Below are 15,562 nucleotides of genomic sequence, written 5' to 3'. Positions count from 1 at the left end.
TAATTTTGTTTTACTTCAATATTCTTACTTACAAAGTCTCAACTGTAAAGAATCGCACTACTAATATTAATAAACAAAAATTCTAAGGCACAAGTTACAGACACTATTGGATGTAAGTCAAAGAACTCCTTTGCTTTCTCGCTGACCCACGTTTTCTTTCATAAGTGATCCAAAGACTTTTTTGCATCGCTAGGCTTTCAAGAGGCTGAAGTTTGGATTTGCAGTGCAAAAAAACAATACATTCCGACCAAGGCATATTTCAAATGATATCAGCACAATACTTGTTTAAACACTTATATTCAAAGCTTTTCACTAACCATCGAGCTTCAACTGGAAACACAAATAAGTTAATACTATACAACAGACTACAACTACCTAGGTAGCTGCAAGCTCAGCTGATTCCCAGGAAGCCACCTCAATTTGGAAGGGGCAGAACCATATCCGGTTCTCACCTGACACACATTTTCCCATGCTTCCCATCTTAAAAACTTTATATCTTCCCAAAGGAGCAATAAATATACAAAGACGGCAAGGAGTCTGCCTGTAAGGAAGATAAGTGGTTGAATTAAATCCCTTCGCGTGGGACCTGAAGCTTCAAAACTTTTCAGAACAAATCACAACTGACAGAATGAATATATATATTTTCCCACTTCTTTCCAGAAGCCAGCTTCCCCAGTGCCTGAACAGAGGTCTAACTTACTGGTTTGTTGGAGGAGCGGTCAGCGGGATGGCCACCTCTTCTTCCTCGTATTCTGGTCCATCCAGAGAATCACCTTCGTCCACTGTTCCCAGGCCCGTGCCCAAAGGGGGCAGTTGGGGAGGTGGCGGTAAAGGAGGGAATCCGCCTCCTGCCCCGAAGGTCTCAGCCGGTAACGAGTTGGTCCCTTTGGTGAGAGCCATCTCCCCGCCAGATCCCGCGACGGCCGCAGCAGCAGCCCCGCCAGCAGCAGCACCTCCCCCTGACAGTCCGGCTCCCCCCAGTGCCCCCGCCACAGAGCCGGCTCCCAGAAATCCCGACCCCAAAGCGGCTCCGCCATCCAGAGTCCCGGTCACTCTGCCCTCCGACAGCCCAGTATAGGAGGCAGCTGCCACAGGCAGGGCCGCGGGTATCTTCACCCGACACACTGCCGGATAGGGACTCGAGCCCGTGGCTGCGCCGCCTCCTGCTGCCCCGGCGGTGACCGGGCCGCCCTCCTCACTGCCGGCCTCGGCCGCCATCATGTTGAACCCGCTCTACTCTGCCTTACCCGGCTCGCCCGGGAGCCCCAGGGGCCACCGGGCCGGGGCTCCGAGCCGCCCCACCCAGGCGCGTCCCCACTTCAGTTCCCCAGGCGGAGGAAACAACAACAAAAGGAGAGAGCCCGCCGCCGCGCCCCCTCGTCGGGCCGCAGCCCAGGCTCCCGAGCTGCCCGGGTTACGGGAAGCGAAGTGGGCAAAAAACCCAACGCCTGCACAAATGCCGTCCAAACCTTCACCTTATACACCCACACTCACGCACACACATGCACAGAAGCGAAAAACTTCCTGGCTGCACGAAAGAGGAAGGGAAGCACAGGGGAAGCGGCTGGGGCAGCTACCGCTCCTTCAGCCACCGCTGCTGCCACCGCCACCGCTCCTCACCACCCCAGTTCCGGCCACCCCCACCGCAACCACCGCGGGTGCCGCTGCTGGAGCCGGGGCCACAGCGGCCGCTTCATCCTCCACCGGACTGGAGATGGGAGGGGTGAGGAGAAAAGAGGATGGGGGGCGGGGTAGTGGGGATATCTACTGAACTGCTCTCAACCTGCAGCTCTCAGTGAAATCTGCGGGAGAGAAAGGAAGGCGGGGCGCCGGAGGAGGAGCGGAGGGAAGGAAGGGCGGGGAAGGAGGGAGAAGGCGCTTCTGCGCAAGCGCTTTCCTAGCGCGGGTGGGGGCGGTGGAGGCGCTGGGCCTAGAGGGAGGAAAGGGAAAACTCAGGAGGGAAAGAAGCGGCGGGGACGCGCGGGAAGTTGCCGCGCTACCAGTCCCGGTCCGGTTACAGCGCGTGGCAAGCCCCCTTTCCCTTCGACGTTGCCGGCAGCGCGCGACTGTTTCACTGGGCTTTGTTTGATGGGCCGGTGGGGCGGGGGAGGAGGGGAGGACTGGGTACCTAAGCAAGCTGCCGCCGGGTGCTGTGAAAACCCAAGAGCCCAAAAGGGATGTAGGAGTGGTAGGAAGGAACGAGAAAAAAGGAAAGGAAGATGCCTCGATGCCAGTGCCCTGCTTCCTGACCGGTAGAAAAAAACACCCTTACTCGGCGGAGCAGAAACCTAATGGTCCAGGCCCAGGGGATGAGGGGTTGCAGGTTGCTTCGAAGGTTGAGGCAGTACTATTGTTTTCATTGCATAATATAAATCACTATATGACTGTTACAAACTAAAAGAAATAAAATGAAACACTAGGTTCTAAAACTTAAGAAAACGAACAGATAAAGGGGTGCCATATGGGGAAGGTTGAGAATTTTGATATAATGGTTGTGGAGTCATTTCTACAACTATATACGTATTGTTTTCTTCACCGACCACAACATCCCCCCCAACTTTCTCTCTCTCTCTCTCTCTCCCCCTCTCTCTCACACCCACACACCCCTGTGCTATTGCAAATCTGTAGGTACTAATTAAATGTGGAGAGGAGAAGTGCCACATAGGACCTCAATCAATGTATTTTGGTCCTCACGTGAAAAAGACAGTAGGTCATGCACCACAATACACATGTTACATACACACAGAGCCCCCTCAACATGACAAATGTCAGTTATGTATTGGTTCAAATATAATAAATTGAAATCTCACCCTTAACATAGCCAAAAAGATGGGCTTTGTTTTGTTTTTTATACGGAATATAGAAAAACGATTATATGCATAGATGGGGGAGTTATTCCTTTTGTTTGAAATTACAGTATAGGTAATTTGCCCTTATGGATTCATATATTGTTCTTATCTTTTAAATTCTCCCAGAAAGAATCCCACATTAAATACATTAAATCTTGATCTTTGAGATCAATATTTTCTCTAATAAGGATGATCAAACAAACACAGGAGCACATGGGGGGTAGGAAGGATCTATAATAGAGGGCTAAGAAAAAAAGCAAAAGATTACTAAAAGTGGTAGCAAGGTGCATGCGTGAAATTCTCTTTTACTTTAGAAATCTGCATAAGCCTATTTACCAAATCAGTGACAAACTTGTTTAAAAAGTAGTTCTGAGGACTCCTTCGTTATGTTTACCTTTTAGGCCTCCTACCACTTGAGAAAATGAGGATGGACCAATGACATTATCTTAGGACCTTATTAGAAATGCAAATTTTGGGCCCCATCCTAGACCCTCTGAATTAGAAACTGCAACACTCTGTGTTTATTTTTAAGATTTTATTTATTTATCTTTAGAGGGGAAGGAGAGAGGGAGAGAAACATCAATGCATGGTTGCCTCTAGTACTTCCCCTGCTGGGAAATAGCCTGCAGGGAGGGAACTGGCCTGCAACCCAGGCATGTGCCCTGACTGGGAATCAGACCGCGATCTTCTGGTTCACAGGCCTGTGCTCAATCCACTGAGCTACACCAGCCAGGTAGCAATCTATGTTTTAATGAGCCTAAATTTTACACATTTAAGAACTACTATACGATAGTATGCTAATCAGGAAGGAGGTATATAATACCTATAAATGGTTCTGAAATAAAAAATTGAGGCCCTGACTGGTGTGGCTCAGTGGATTATTTGCCATTCTGCAAACCAAGAGGTCAACTGTTCCATTCCCAGTCATGGCTTACACTTGGATTCCAGGCCAGGCCCCTGGTTGGGGGTGTGCAAGAGGCAACCAATCGTGTTTCACACATTGATGTTCCTCTCTCTCTTTTCTCCCTCCCCTCCCCTCTCTCTAAAAACAAATAAACAAAGTCTTTTTTAAAAAAGAAAGAAAAATGGGTAAGAAAGCCAATTTAATGACATTCATTAAGTAGGTGGGTAAGAAGAGATGTAGATATTGGCTTACTAAGTTCTGCACTATTGGAAAGGAGGTTAGGAAATAAGAATGTGACGAATGAAGTAATTCCATATTAAAGAGCATAATGATGTTTTACAGTGGCCCACCTGAAGACACTTTTTTTTTAACTTAGATACTCAAAGTTAGATCATCAGAGTACTTGTTTCACCCAGTGGCAACGAATTTACGTGTAACCTGTGTTTGAAAACCTATTGTGTGTTAGCATCTGGACTTCTAACACTCCCACCCCAGTTAGCACTATCAACCTTTGAATGTAGGAGGCTGGACTGTCTGGTTATCAGCAGCTCTTGGTTATCACTGCTCTCTCTTCTCTAAGTGCTCATACTTTTATATGCTGCCTGAGATTACAAATCAGGTTCATGACTCTAATTTGCAGAATTACCCCTTCCCCTTTTTAAAAAATTATTTGACAATTCAAGACCAATAATTACTGATACTGAGTTATGTTGTTTTCTAGTACATGTGTTTACAATATTATAATATAATACTACAATTCTCTATTGCAGATACAACCTGTGGTCTCTCTTACTGCCTGTCCCACTACTAGGCAACCTTGCCAACTGCTTTGACCAACTCTCCATCCTTTAAACAAATACTGGAATAGATCAACTCAGATCTTCAGACATGAAGTGCTCAACTGTTAGGAAAGAACCACTAAAAGTCTATTTGCAAATCATGCTGATATTACTCATGCCTTATATTCAATCTTTCAGTTATGTTGTCCTTTTCGCTTTATTTCTGATGAGATACTTTCGAATTACTTCTTTTATTTGACAGAACTAGGCTTTGATTTTTTACTCTTCCTTACATACTTTCTTAATCTCAAATCACTCTGTTTTCAATGACTTTTTTTTCCAGAAACGTTAAATATTTCTACCTTCTTTACTTTTGTCTATTGCCTTTTTTCTTTTCCTACTCACCTTGATTTTCTGTCCTTGTCTTATTTACAGCTTTATATTTTCTTTTATCCTGCTAATTTCACCCTCAATTTGTACTTCTGTGTTTTTTCTTTTTTCCTCCCCTGAATTTCCTGACATAGATATACTAAAGTTCCATGAGTCAAAAACTAAAGAACAATTTTAAAAAACAATTATGATATGTCTATGTGGAGAAAGGCCTTACAGGGATTCTACAGGAATTGGTGTTAGGTGTGGTGTTATATAACATCAGTTAACAAAGGGAAGTAAACAGTCTGTTAATTAAATTCACAGATAATATTAAACAGGGAGGTACTTAAAAACAGAACTATACAAAAAAGGAAAATTCAAAATAGCTTTTACCTTTAGTAAAACAATCTTTAATATCTTCGTTTTAAGGAAAGTTACTCCAGGTATTGAATTAAACGTAGTATTTAATGAAGAATAAATGATAAAAAATGCTGGACAAAGACTTGTGGGTAAAAAGAATTTGAACATTTAATTTAAAAAATGTGAATTTGATTCATTCTGATTTTATTGGCTACCCAAATATGAATGTAATGCATTCTGAAATATTTTGATACCTCAGTATGTGAAAGGTAATTCTGAGTCAGTAATTCAGTTTTAGAGACACTCAAGGTGTTTAGATCAAATGTATGAGTAGCTTCTAAAGGGAAAACTGATGAAGAAATGATAAAGCGCTTATAGCTGTGATTGAAGAATCCCAAATTGTGTTTCATGCCGTAGTACATACTTAATTGTACAAATAGGCTTCTAAGCTAATCTAAATAGTGTCAGAAGGTTTCATTGACCCTCAAATTTGAAAGAAAGCCTTTACTCCTAACCCCTAACATTCCTACTGCATTTGTTGACCTCATCTTAAACCCACAAGACCACAGATTTCCTTATTAGAGAGATGTTTTGAGAAAATAAGATTGAGGAAGTACAAGTTAAAAGAAAATTATTTGATGAAAAAGTAAATACTTTTGCAGAGATTACTGTATGTGGCATCACAACCAAATAAGATTTATGAAAATTATAAGCACCTTGGAGAAATAAAAAATAGTACCAATCTCTGAGGCTGTAAAATAAAATTTTAAAAAAATGATCAGGAGTCCTCTTGGAACATCTAAACTTATATATGGTTGAAGCAATTGGATCTAAATGTGCCTTCTCTTGAAAAAAGAGTAGAAAAATGTCTTTTTAAAATGATTTAGTTTATCTTTATTCTTGTCTCTATTTTGCTAATTTTTCATTAGTCTCTATTAGAAATTTTCTCCCTTCATTATTTCCAGTCTGCTTTTCTTTGCCTACTGTTTTCCTCTTATCAGGGACATTTCTGTTTCCTTTCTATGCCTTGGTGTCTTTAAATGGTAGTGGTCCATGGTAGAAGTAAAAGAAAAAAAGCAAGTGCAATGCTTTTAGGTCAGGAGAAATGGGGGGGTCAGGGTGAGTAGGACCCAATCCATATTTTTCTCATAATTTCATTCCCATTTTTTGATTATGTCAGCAACAATTGAAACCTCACCTGAAGCAGAGTAATGAAACCCAACTAACCTTTGACCTCTTTACCGCAGTTCTCCTGGAGAGGCTCTGACTCACGTCCCATTCCTAGTTCTACTTGAGCATCTCCTGGTAACCCCTTTACCTCTAAAATCAGTTAGCACTTTTAATGCACAAGCCTCTTTAATAGTCTTCAAAATATCTACACAATGAAAGGGTTAAATGAAGCCTTGAGTTCAGAAAATTAGAAATACATAAAAGTTTTAAGTATATCAGAAGAAATTGTGACTTACATAACATTACTAAAAATTAACTGAAACTACCTTTTTAAGACATTTCTAATTACAATTTTTCACAACCCATGTTACTTTGAAGAATATTTCAACTTTGCTTGTTGTTTTAACACATTTTTATTTTTTAACTTTCTCATCATTCTTTATCTAATTATTAAAACAGCAGTGAAATATAACACATAGTAAAGTAGTAATTGTCAAAATTTTGGATTTTCCAGACTTCAGCAAAAACTGAGACACAATTGTTATGAATTTGTCAACTTTAAATTTTATATAAGGAAAGGTCATCTCAAGGCAGAAAGTTAGAAAAGGGGGGAAACAGAGGTTGAGACAAAGGAAGGGAGGGGAGAAAAAGAAAAGGCAAGGGAATAATTTCAAATTTAAAAAGAAAACATTTTTAATTATATAAGTGTATCTTCATAAAATATACATTATATGTTACATTCTTCTTTTTCATTTTCCATGGAGTTATTAAGAAGGTAGCCATGGTTTTCAGACCAGGTATCTTAGTTTGAGTTTCCAGAATAACAGACTCAAACTAGGACTTGAATGTTAAGTCATTTTTGGAGGGGATGTGATCCCAGGAAATTTCAGTAGGACAATAGGGGAGGGAAGGAAGCCAAAACAGTATGTGTTAATGAGCAGGATATTGGTAAGAGCGACTGGGGCTCAATCCTACTTCAGAGCTCGGGGAGAAAGCACAGAACCCACCTGAGGATTTTCACACCTGAGGGACAAAGAAACTGGTTTTATTTACAAGCTCCCATTTGTCATTGGCTGAGGGCTATAAAAGCATCTTCTCCCGAAGTACCTCTGCACTGCCTTGTGTGCAGGCAGCTCCCACGGCTAGAGAAAACCCTCAGATAGAAAGTTACTGGTGTTTGCAGTGAGGGGCCATTGCATGCCCAGAACAGGTGTATGTCAAGGGGATATGGGCTTGGCCCTGATAATAACTTATTTCTGTTAATTATAGGTACCTTGGGCCGGGCTGGTGTGGCTCAGTGGATTGAGCCCCGGCCTGTGAGCCAAAGGGTCACTGGTTTGATTCCCAGTCTAGGGCACATGCCTGAGTCCCCAGGAGAAGGCACGTGAGAGGAAACCACACGTTGATGTTTCTCTCCCTCTGCTTCTCCCACACTTTCCCTCTGTCTAAAAATAAATAAATAAGGTCTTTAAATATAGGTACTTTGGAATGTTACTATATTAGCTCTAATAGAGACATTTTATGTTTAATGTATCCTACTCTATGATCTATTAAGGCTATTTAGCACAAATGGCTAAGACTTTCATTCAGTGTTAGTCATGGTGTGAATGGGGTGAGAACTTATCATTTCCCAGTAGTATATATTATCACAGGAGCAGTGCTGACCAGAGGGAGTGATTTTCTGTGAGTATCTATTTATTGCTTGATTCTAAATATATTTTCTGTCATTTTTAACATGTATTTTGAGCGAAATAATAGAGGACAATAGAAGCAAAAGTGATGATATATTGGACATAAAATACCTTATTGATAACCAAATGGAAGATATTCAAGAAAAAATGTCATGAATTTGAAGAAATAATTTGATAAACTGTTTTATTAAAAGTGGTCCAAAAGCCATGGCTTGAATTTGTAGAACATTTTAATCTGTCAAAGTGCTTTCTTGTCCATTGTTTCTTTCACAACTCTGAAAAATATGACAGTATTATTGTCAATTGACTGCTCTGTAAGCTTTTGAGTTCCAAAGTGGTAGACAACTCAGCTCAAGTGTTGAAGGTTTATAATAAGAATTCCTGGGGAATTAACATAGGATGAGAAAACTGTCCCACAATAAAATGTCTAGTCTTATAGGAAACCATAATATCTTATTGTTCAGGATCCAGAAGCAGCTAACAGGCCTGCTTGTGGTTATGTCTGAAGAATGGGAACTGTGTCATTGTCTCCTTTAGTGGCGGCACCATTTGCATGACTCAAGTACTTTGTCACTACTTTGTTCTGTTTCTTTGTTCAGCACAGCTACCGCTTCTATTGATTCTAACTCTACCCACAGTACCAACCACCCCTATTTCCATTGCACCCTACAGCATGATTTCTGCTTCCTTGTGGCATCCACTACTTCTTTGCTTCCACTTACAATTGCTTCTACTTACAAATGCCAGTGAAACAACGATGAGCCAAAATGTATGATCTTTGTTTTGCCCTCATGGAGCATATAGTTTAGAATGAGGTTTAACCAACCAGCCACGTAAATAAATGCAGCATTTGACACTAAGATAGATTATATTAAGGAAAGAAAGACTAAACTGGATTGAAATCTTTTTGTCAAGATTTTATAGTCACTTGATGGAGTCTTTGTTGAGTATTCATGGAGTGTTGCAGTATAATAATGAAGACTAAATCAGCCCCAACTCTGGGATGTGGGAACAGGCAGATTGTATTTAAATCCTCCCTTTGCCACTACTAGATTTGTTATTCAACTGAAGTTACTTAACCTCCCTGAGTCTCAGTTTCACGTAGGTTAACTGTATGGATAACAAATACCTATTGACTTAGGTTGGGTTCCCCCGGAAGCAAACCCTAAGACCTGAATGGATTGTAAATTGGTGGTGATCCCAAGAAGCTCCTTTGCAGACAGGGCAAGGGAGACAGAGAAGGAAACAAATCAAGGGTCTGTTATCAAATAGGTAGTCACTGCAGGTAAGGGGTGGGGAGCTCAATTCCATGGGGGAACTATGGAAAGCCCAGTTAATCATGTCTCAGAGTTATCCTACATGAGGAGAGAAGAAGCTGGGGGCACTTATCCTCCAACTTCTTTGCATCTTTTGTGAAGGCTGCTCCTAGGTTCTTTACCTGCCTACACTTCTGAGAAGTCCCATGTGCTCACAGGCAAATAGTCAAAAGGAATGTTCCGTGGCCATGGACCAGGAATGGTAAGTGACAAGGAAATAGGTGTGGTGTGCTGACAGCTTCAACAACTACCTATATTTAGGAGGTTTTCATAAGGATTTGAGATAATGAGATAATGGGACAAAGTAGGAGCTCAACAACTGTATTTATTAAAATGAATCAGTGCTGTTGAATGAGAGGATGAATTATGCGCTTATGAAATGGTTACTAATACACTACAATATAACATTTAATATTTGATTGTTAACATGCATTAACATGAATTAACATGTTAGATTACTGAAATGGCAGTTCAAGAGTCAGGTAAATTCTGTCCTGGAACAATGCTCTTTTTTTTAAAGCTTCTGTTAACTTTCTCTATTAATTCCTTTAATAGAGAAAGAAGAGGGACTAGATATACAGGCAAGGGGATCAATAAGGTAAGAGTACATGATGAACAGTTTTCTGTGGTAGAGAAGGAAGAAGCCAGACTTACTACAGCAGAAAATTTGTATTCAGAAAGAAAGGTGAAGATAAAGTACAAAGTACTGTTTTTAAAACCTCATCAGAGCCCTGGCTGGTGTGGCTCAGTGGACGGAGCTCGGGCCTGTGAATCAAAGGGTCACTGGTTTGATTCCCAGTCAGGGCACATGCCTGGGTTGCAGGCCAGGTCCCCAGTGGCGGGCATGTGAGAGGCAACCACACATTGATGTTTCTCTCTCTTTCTCCTTCCCTTCCCCTCTCTCTAAAAAATAAATACCTAGAAATATGTATTAAAAATAAATAAATAAAACCTCATCAGAGACGTTTGAATTTTATCTCAAGGCAAATAGGCAGCGGCTGAACACTGTTAAATGAAGAAGTCCATCATGAAAAACGTTTAAGGATGAACAATAAATCCTACATCTTGAAAAGGACATTGGAGTTCATCCAGTATAAGTCCTACTGAATTCAAAAGGCCTTTTTAGAAAGGCTGTGACTTGGTGAAAATGTGAAGATTTTTGACGAATCAATGCTCATAAGATTAGGCATTAACTATAAGTGTTAGGAAGGTTCCATTTACTGAGAAGAAATATGCTTCTGGTAACGTCCTCACACTGCTCCTAATTCATGTTTCAAATTTATATTGAACATACAAATTGAACATATTTATATTGAACATAACTAATAAGTATTCCAAGACATTTTCCAAAGTTCTAAATGTTATGAGAGAACCCTTGGCTTTCTTCATTATCTGCTGCTCTTTCAAAATAACTTAATTTAGATCCATGACTTTAAATAGTGTATATGTATGCAGATGACTCCCAAATTAATATCTTCAACCCCAGACTTGGGGTAGTAAACACATGATACATTATACAGACAATGTACTCTGTAGAATTGTATACATGAAACCTATATAATTCTGTTAACCAATGACACTCCAATATATTCAATAAAAATTAAATTAAATTTAAAAACCATAGAAATGAAGATCACATGGAGGGTTGGCAACGGGAGTGGGAGAAGGAGAAGGGGGGAGAAGGTACAGAAAATAAGTAGCATAGATGGTAGGTAGAAAATAGGGGAAGGGCAAGAATAGTAGGGGAAATATAGAATCTAAAGAACTTGAGACACATGTTCATGAACTAAAGGGGGGGAGAATGGTAGGGGAGGGGTGTGCAGGGTGGAGGGGAATGAAGGGGGGAAATAGAACTGTAATGGCATAATCAATAAAATATATTAAAAATAAAATATTAGGAAAAAATAAAAAATAAAAAATTCCAACCCAGCCTCTTAGCTCAAACTGTTCCTTGGCACCTCCTTTTGAATATCTCATGTCCAAAATAGAACTCTTAAATTTACTACAACAAAAGCTCCTCCCCCAGTATCCCCAAGTACCTAATAGTATCATTAGTCCTCTAGTGGCCAAAACCCTGGGTAACATCATTGATTCCTCTTTTTCTCACATCCCGTATTTAATTCATGAGTGCATCCTGTCAGTGTTCCTTCAGCATCTATCCTGTATTTGACTGCATTTCAATATTATTTGCTACCACCCCAGCACAAGCCACCATCGTCTTACCCAGACTTCTATAGTAGCATCTTCTAGCAGTCTTTGTGCTTCTACTTTTACTCCTCTTGTCCATTCTACACACATAAGCAGGAATGTAGAATGTGAATCAAATCACTGCACATCCCTTTTTAAAATCCTCCTATCACATAAAATACAGTTCGAACTTCTTTCCATGATCTAGAAGGCCCTACCTGACTCGGCCTCTCCCTCTCTCATAAACCTCAGGCCCTCCCACACATCTCCACCCCTCTACTATAGTCCTGTCACACTGAATGTCTTGCTGTTTCCTGAATATACCAAGAGTCCTACTATCTCAGAGCCTTTTGAGTTATAATTCCCTCGGCATAAAATACTTTTCAACACAAGTATTTTTTGCGTGGCTTCCTTCCTTCATTGAAGTTTGCTCAAATGTCATATCCTTGTAAAGCCACTGTACCCATGAAAAGCCTCCACTTACAATTTGATTTTTCTTCTTAGTGGTTTTCTGTGCCAGAAGTTATGGTATTTTTTTGTCTTCACCCGAGGAGATGTTTAGAGATTTCAGAGAGAGAGGGGAAGGAGGAGTGAGGGAGGAGTGCTGTCCGCTTTGTATTCTTATTTCTTGTCTACCTCCATAAATAGATTATAAGCCTCATGAGTGCAGGATTTCTGCCTATATTAACTGCTATATTGTGCTTACCTAAGACAGTATTTCCCACATAGTAAGTGCTTGCTCAACACATCTCTATGAAAGGAAAGAAGAATAGAAAAACAAAAGAAGGAAGGAAGGAAGAAAGAAAGGAAGGAAGGGAGAGAGGGAGGGAAGGATTAGGATTCTTGGCAAGTCACATCCCACTGTGGAAAAACACTGACTTTACAAGTAGTACTAATGAGATATTTTCCTTATGAATATTCATCAAATTGAGTCTACCCAGTGTTGATGAAACAGATAGTATTTAATCTAGTGCATTCTTTTAGTTTGAGTTTAATATTTAAAGCTTTCAGAAAAAAATTTTAAATCCACATTATACAAAACAATATATTAACTATTTCTTCCACCTTTTTCTATCTGTGATGGTTAATTTTATGTTTCAATTTAGCTAAGTTACATTACCCAGTTATTTAATTAAATACTATCTATGTGTTTCTATGAAGGTATTTTGAAGACGTGGTTAACAGTTGGCTGTAAGTAAAGATTACCATCAATAATGTGAGTGGGCTTCATCCAAATGAGTTGAAGGACTTAAGAGCAAAAACTGAAATGTCCTTGAGAAGAAGAAATTTTATATTTTTAGTTTTGCCATTCTACATTTCCTTGTTTATTAATAAATTCTAAAGGGGATGAGGGTTTCTGAAATTATATTGTTACTTATTATAAATATTTTTATGTCTTAGCCAGTAAAAATATATCCATTAAATTTCTATATTTTTGGAAATGCTTGAACCAACTAGAAAGCATGTCAAAGATTTTTTATTGAAAGATCAAAGCAAATAGAGTAGGTTGAAAGACACAGTGCCAGATTATTTTTCTAGTCACTTAAAAATTTATGACTTACACACATAACCTGACTCGTTTAAAATTGTGCTTTCCTCAGTAAAATAGCCAGTGTTTTATGACTTGGCATTAGCAAAACCATGACATGATTTTGGCCTGAAGTTTCTTAAATGCATTTTTTATTGATGACTGTTTCCTGGAACTTTTTGATTGAGGTTGTAGACAATATGCTGGTTATATAATATTCTTATTATAAGTATGCTTAGCTTTTTAAAGTATTCTTCTAAACCAATCATCATAACATCACAGGAATAAATTACCTAATTAAATAATTATCGGAAGATTATATAATTATACTTATTATTTTCTATATTTTGGAACTACAAAGACTTCATATGATATTGTTTATTTGATGTGAAAAAAAGTTTTGAGTAAAAAATCTGTGATTTATTTTTATCTAAAACAATTTGCTGTCCCTTATAGTAATTATTTTTATTTTGAAATTAATTTGAAATTTTCCTCTTTCGATAAATTGAAAATAATGTTTTCTTTTATTTTATATAGACTAGGTAAATATGTTTTTAATTAAGCCTATATTATATGCTTTTATAACAATAATATGAATATTTATAAAGCTTTTATATTGTGTCATAACAAATATTTTATAATTTGTATTGTTGATTAATTTCTCACATATTAGCATTTATTTTTACTTTTGTAATTAAAATAAAATGTTAAGTGAAGATCCAATTGGGCAATGCTATGACAAGATTTAAAGATTCTGCAGGGAAAGGACATAGTGACTTTATAGCAGATCTTGTTAGTTGTTTATTCATAAACTTTTTCCCACCTTCTTCCTTGCTAACTGAGTCTTAATTTTGTTCAGGATGACAGTGTGTCCAGTTTTGAGCAATGAATTCTAACTTCTCCAAGCCAATCTTTAACAATCCTTTTCTCTTTTGGCAGACACTTAATCCCCAGCAACCCTTGTAACTAAGCATGGCCATGCTACCCAGTTGGGGTCTGGATTTGGGTCATAGTTAAAAAGACCTTCTCCATTATACAGCTATTTTGAGATAGTCTCCCAAGTTATCTTCTGGTGCTTTCATGGCTTCAGTTTTTATGGTATGTAAATCCTCAATTTATCTGGAATTTATTTTAGTATAAGGAGTGAAGTAGTCATCCACATTTTTTTCTGTCTAAATATAACTTTCTCCATTCATGCACTTAGTTATTGTCCTTACTTTACTTTTTTTGCCATTACACATTTATAATCCTTTTAAAAAACCTTTGACTCTCAGAGCAAATATTAAAAGGAGGAAGTAACATCAGTACTCTCATATTTCAATTATCTTTGACATTTGGGGAAATCTTCTATTATATTTAAAAGTTTGGATAATGGGAACTCAAAACAACCTGTTTGAAATACTTCTTCCTTTTTCCACCTCACACAAACATCAATTGTGAAGTGAAAATGCCAAGGAGGAAAAGAGAAACTTGAATAAATAAATGCGAAGTATGATGATTGATTCAAAATTTCGTTGGGAATTTTTTTTTTTATGTAAAAGACATTTCTGGCATCACACTTTTCGAAAGTTAAGTAGAGGCCTTTTGTAGTTAAATGTTCTGTTTTTATAAGTAAGGAATCACTTCTTTCTGTAGAGGAAATATGCTTCATGTATCCCCTTTCCTGTGGAGGGATCACGATTCTCTATATAGAGACAAAAATACAATCATTTACGTTATGATCTAGGCTAGGGACCCGGGTTTACAGGAAGATCCCCTTTAAAATAATATGCATCTCTACTAACAAATTTGAGAAAAAAATATTATAAAACTGACAAAACATGAATGCTTGTTGAAGCTGGATAATGATAGTACTTCTAGGTTTATCATCCTAATCGTTACCCTTTGAAGTATGTTTGAAAAATTCCCAATGAAAAGAGCAATATTTTACACACATACTAGTTATTTATATATTACTTTGTGTAAAGATCCTTCGAACAATGAGGGAGGAAGTTCTAGCAAGAGATGAGAAGGGCTGATTTCAGAGAGATTCATTCATATCAACCAGCAACTGGGAATAAAGCATTATCATTTTCCAAGCATTTGGAAATAATTCTTGCCCTAACAAGAGGAAGGAAAAGCCTAAAAGGAAGACAGTACAAAATGGGTCTGAAGACATCTATCAAATGTTCTCTAAACAAAATGTCATTCCATTCAACTGAAGTTGCATTACAACACTCCATTAGTGTGTCTGACTAGTTTCTATGAGTCAGTATCATACCCCAACTTTTAGGACCTATGTCATAGTTTTGTAGCTCTTTGTTATTTCTTTTGTGAACAATGGGTCTCTCTCTTCACTATAGTTCTCTGCTTTTATGGCATATTTAGAATCTAAAATGAAAACAGTGTGCCATTTAGATTACTAAC

General features: G+C 38.7%; 2 protein-coding genes across 2 annotated transcripts in view; one reads left to right on the top strand and one right to left on the bottom strand.

Annotated features, from left to right (window-relative positions):
- The window catches only part of RASA1 (RAS p21 protein activator 1), a 120,932-nt gene extending 119,711 nt beyond the window's left edge, over positions 1-1,221 (bottom strand). Inside the window, exon 1 of the mRNA XM_037150115.2 lies at positions 701-1,221. Coding sequence (XP_037006010.1) covers positions 701-1,221 — 521 coding nt within the window. The remainder of the gene's footprint in view (positions 1-700) is intronic.
- On the top strand, positions 1,220-14,144 carry LOC128627299 (uncharacterized). The gene is made up of 2 exons (XM_053664483.1): positions 1,220-1,723; positions 14,096-14,144. The coding sequence occupies exons 1-2, from the start codon at positions 1,220-1,222 to the stop codon at positions 14,120-14,122; spliced, it is 531 nt and encodes a 176-aa protein (XP_053520458.1). The 3' UTR covers positions 14,123-14,144.
- The last annotated feature ends 1,418 nt before the right edge of the window (positions 14,145-15,562 follow it).

Source organism: Artibeus jamaicensis, unplaced genomic scaffold, assembly GCF_021234435.1.
Source record: "Artibeus jamaicensis isolate MK-2021 breed Jamaican fruit bat unplaced genomic scaffold, CSHL_Jam_final contig_373, whole genome shotgun sequence".
NCBI classification, from domain to species: Eukaryota; Metazoa; Chordata; class Mammalia; order Chiroptera; family Phyllostomidae; genus Artibeus; species Artibeus jamaicensis.
This window is presented reverse-complemented; position numbering and strand designations above follow the sequence as displayed.

Excerpts from the sequence above, each read along its gene's own strand:
- LOC128627299 (XM_053664483.1), top strand. The coding sequence starts at position 1,220 with ATGTTGAACCCGCTCTACTCTGCCTTACCCGGCTCGCCCGGGAGCCCC. Across the intron at positions 1,724-14,095 it reads CCGGACTGGAGATGGGAGGG|ACACTTAATCCCCAGCAACC; the intron begins GTGAGGAGAAAA and ends CTCTTTTGGCAG.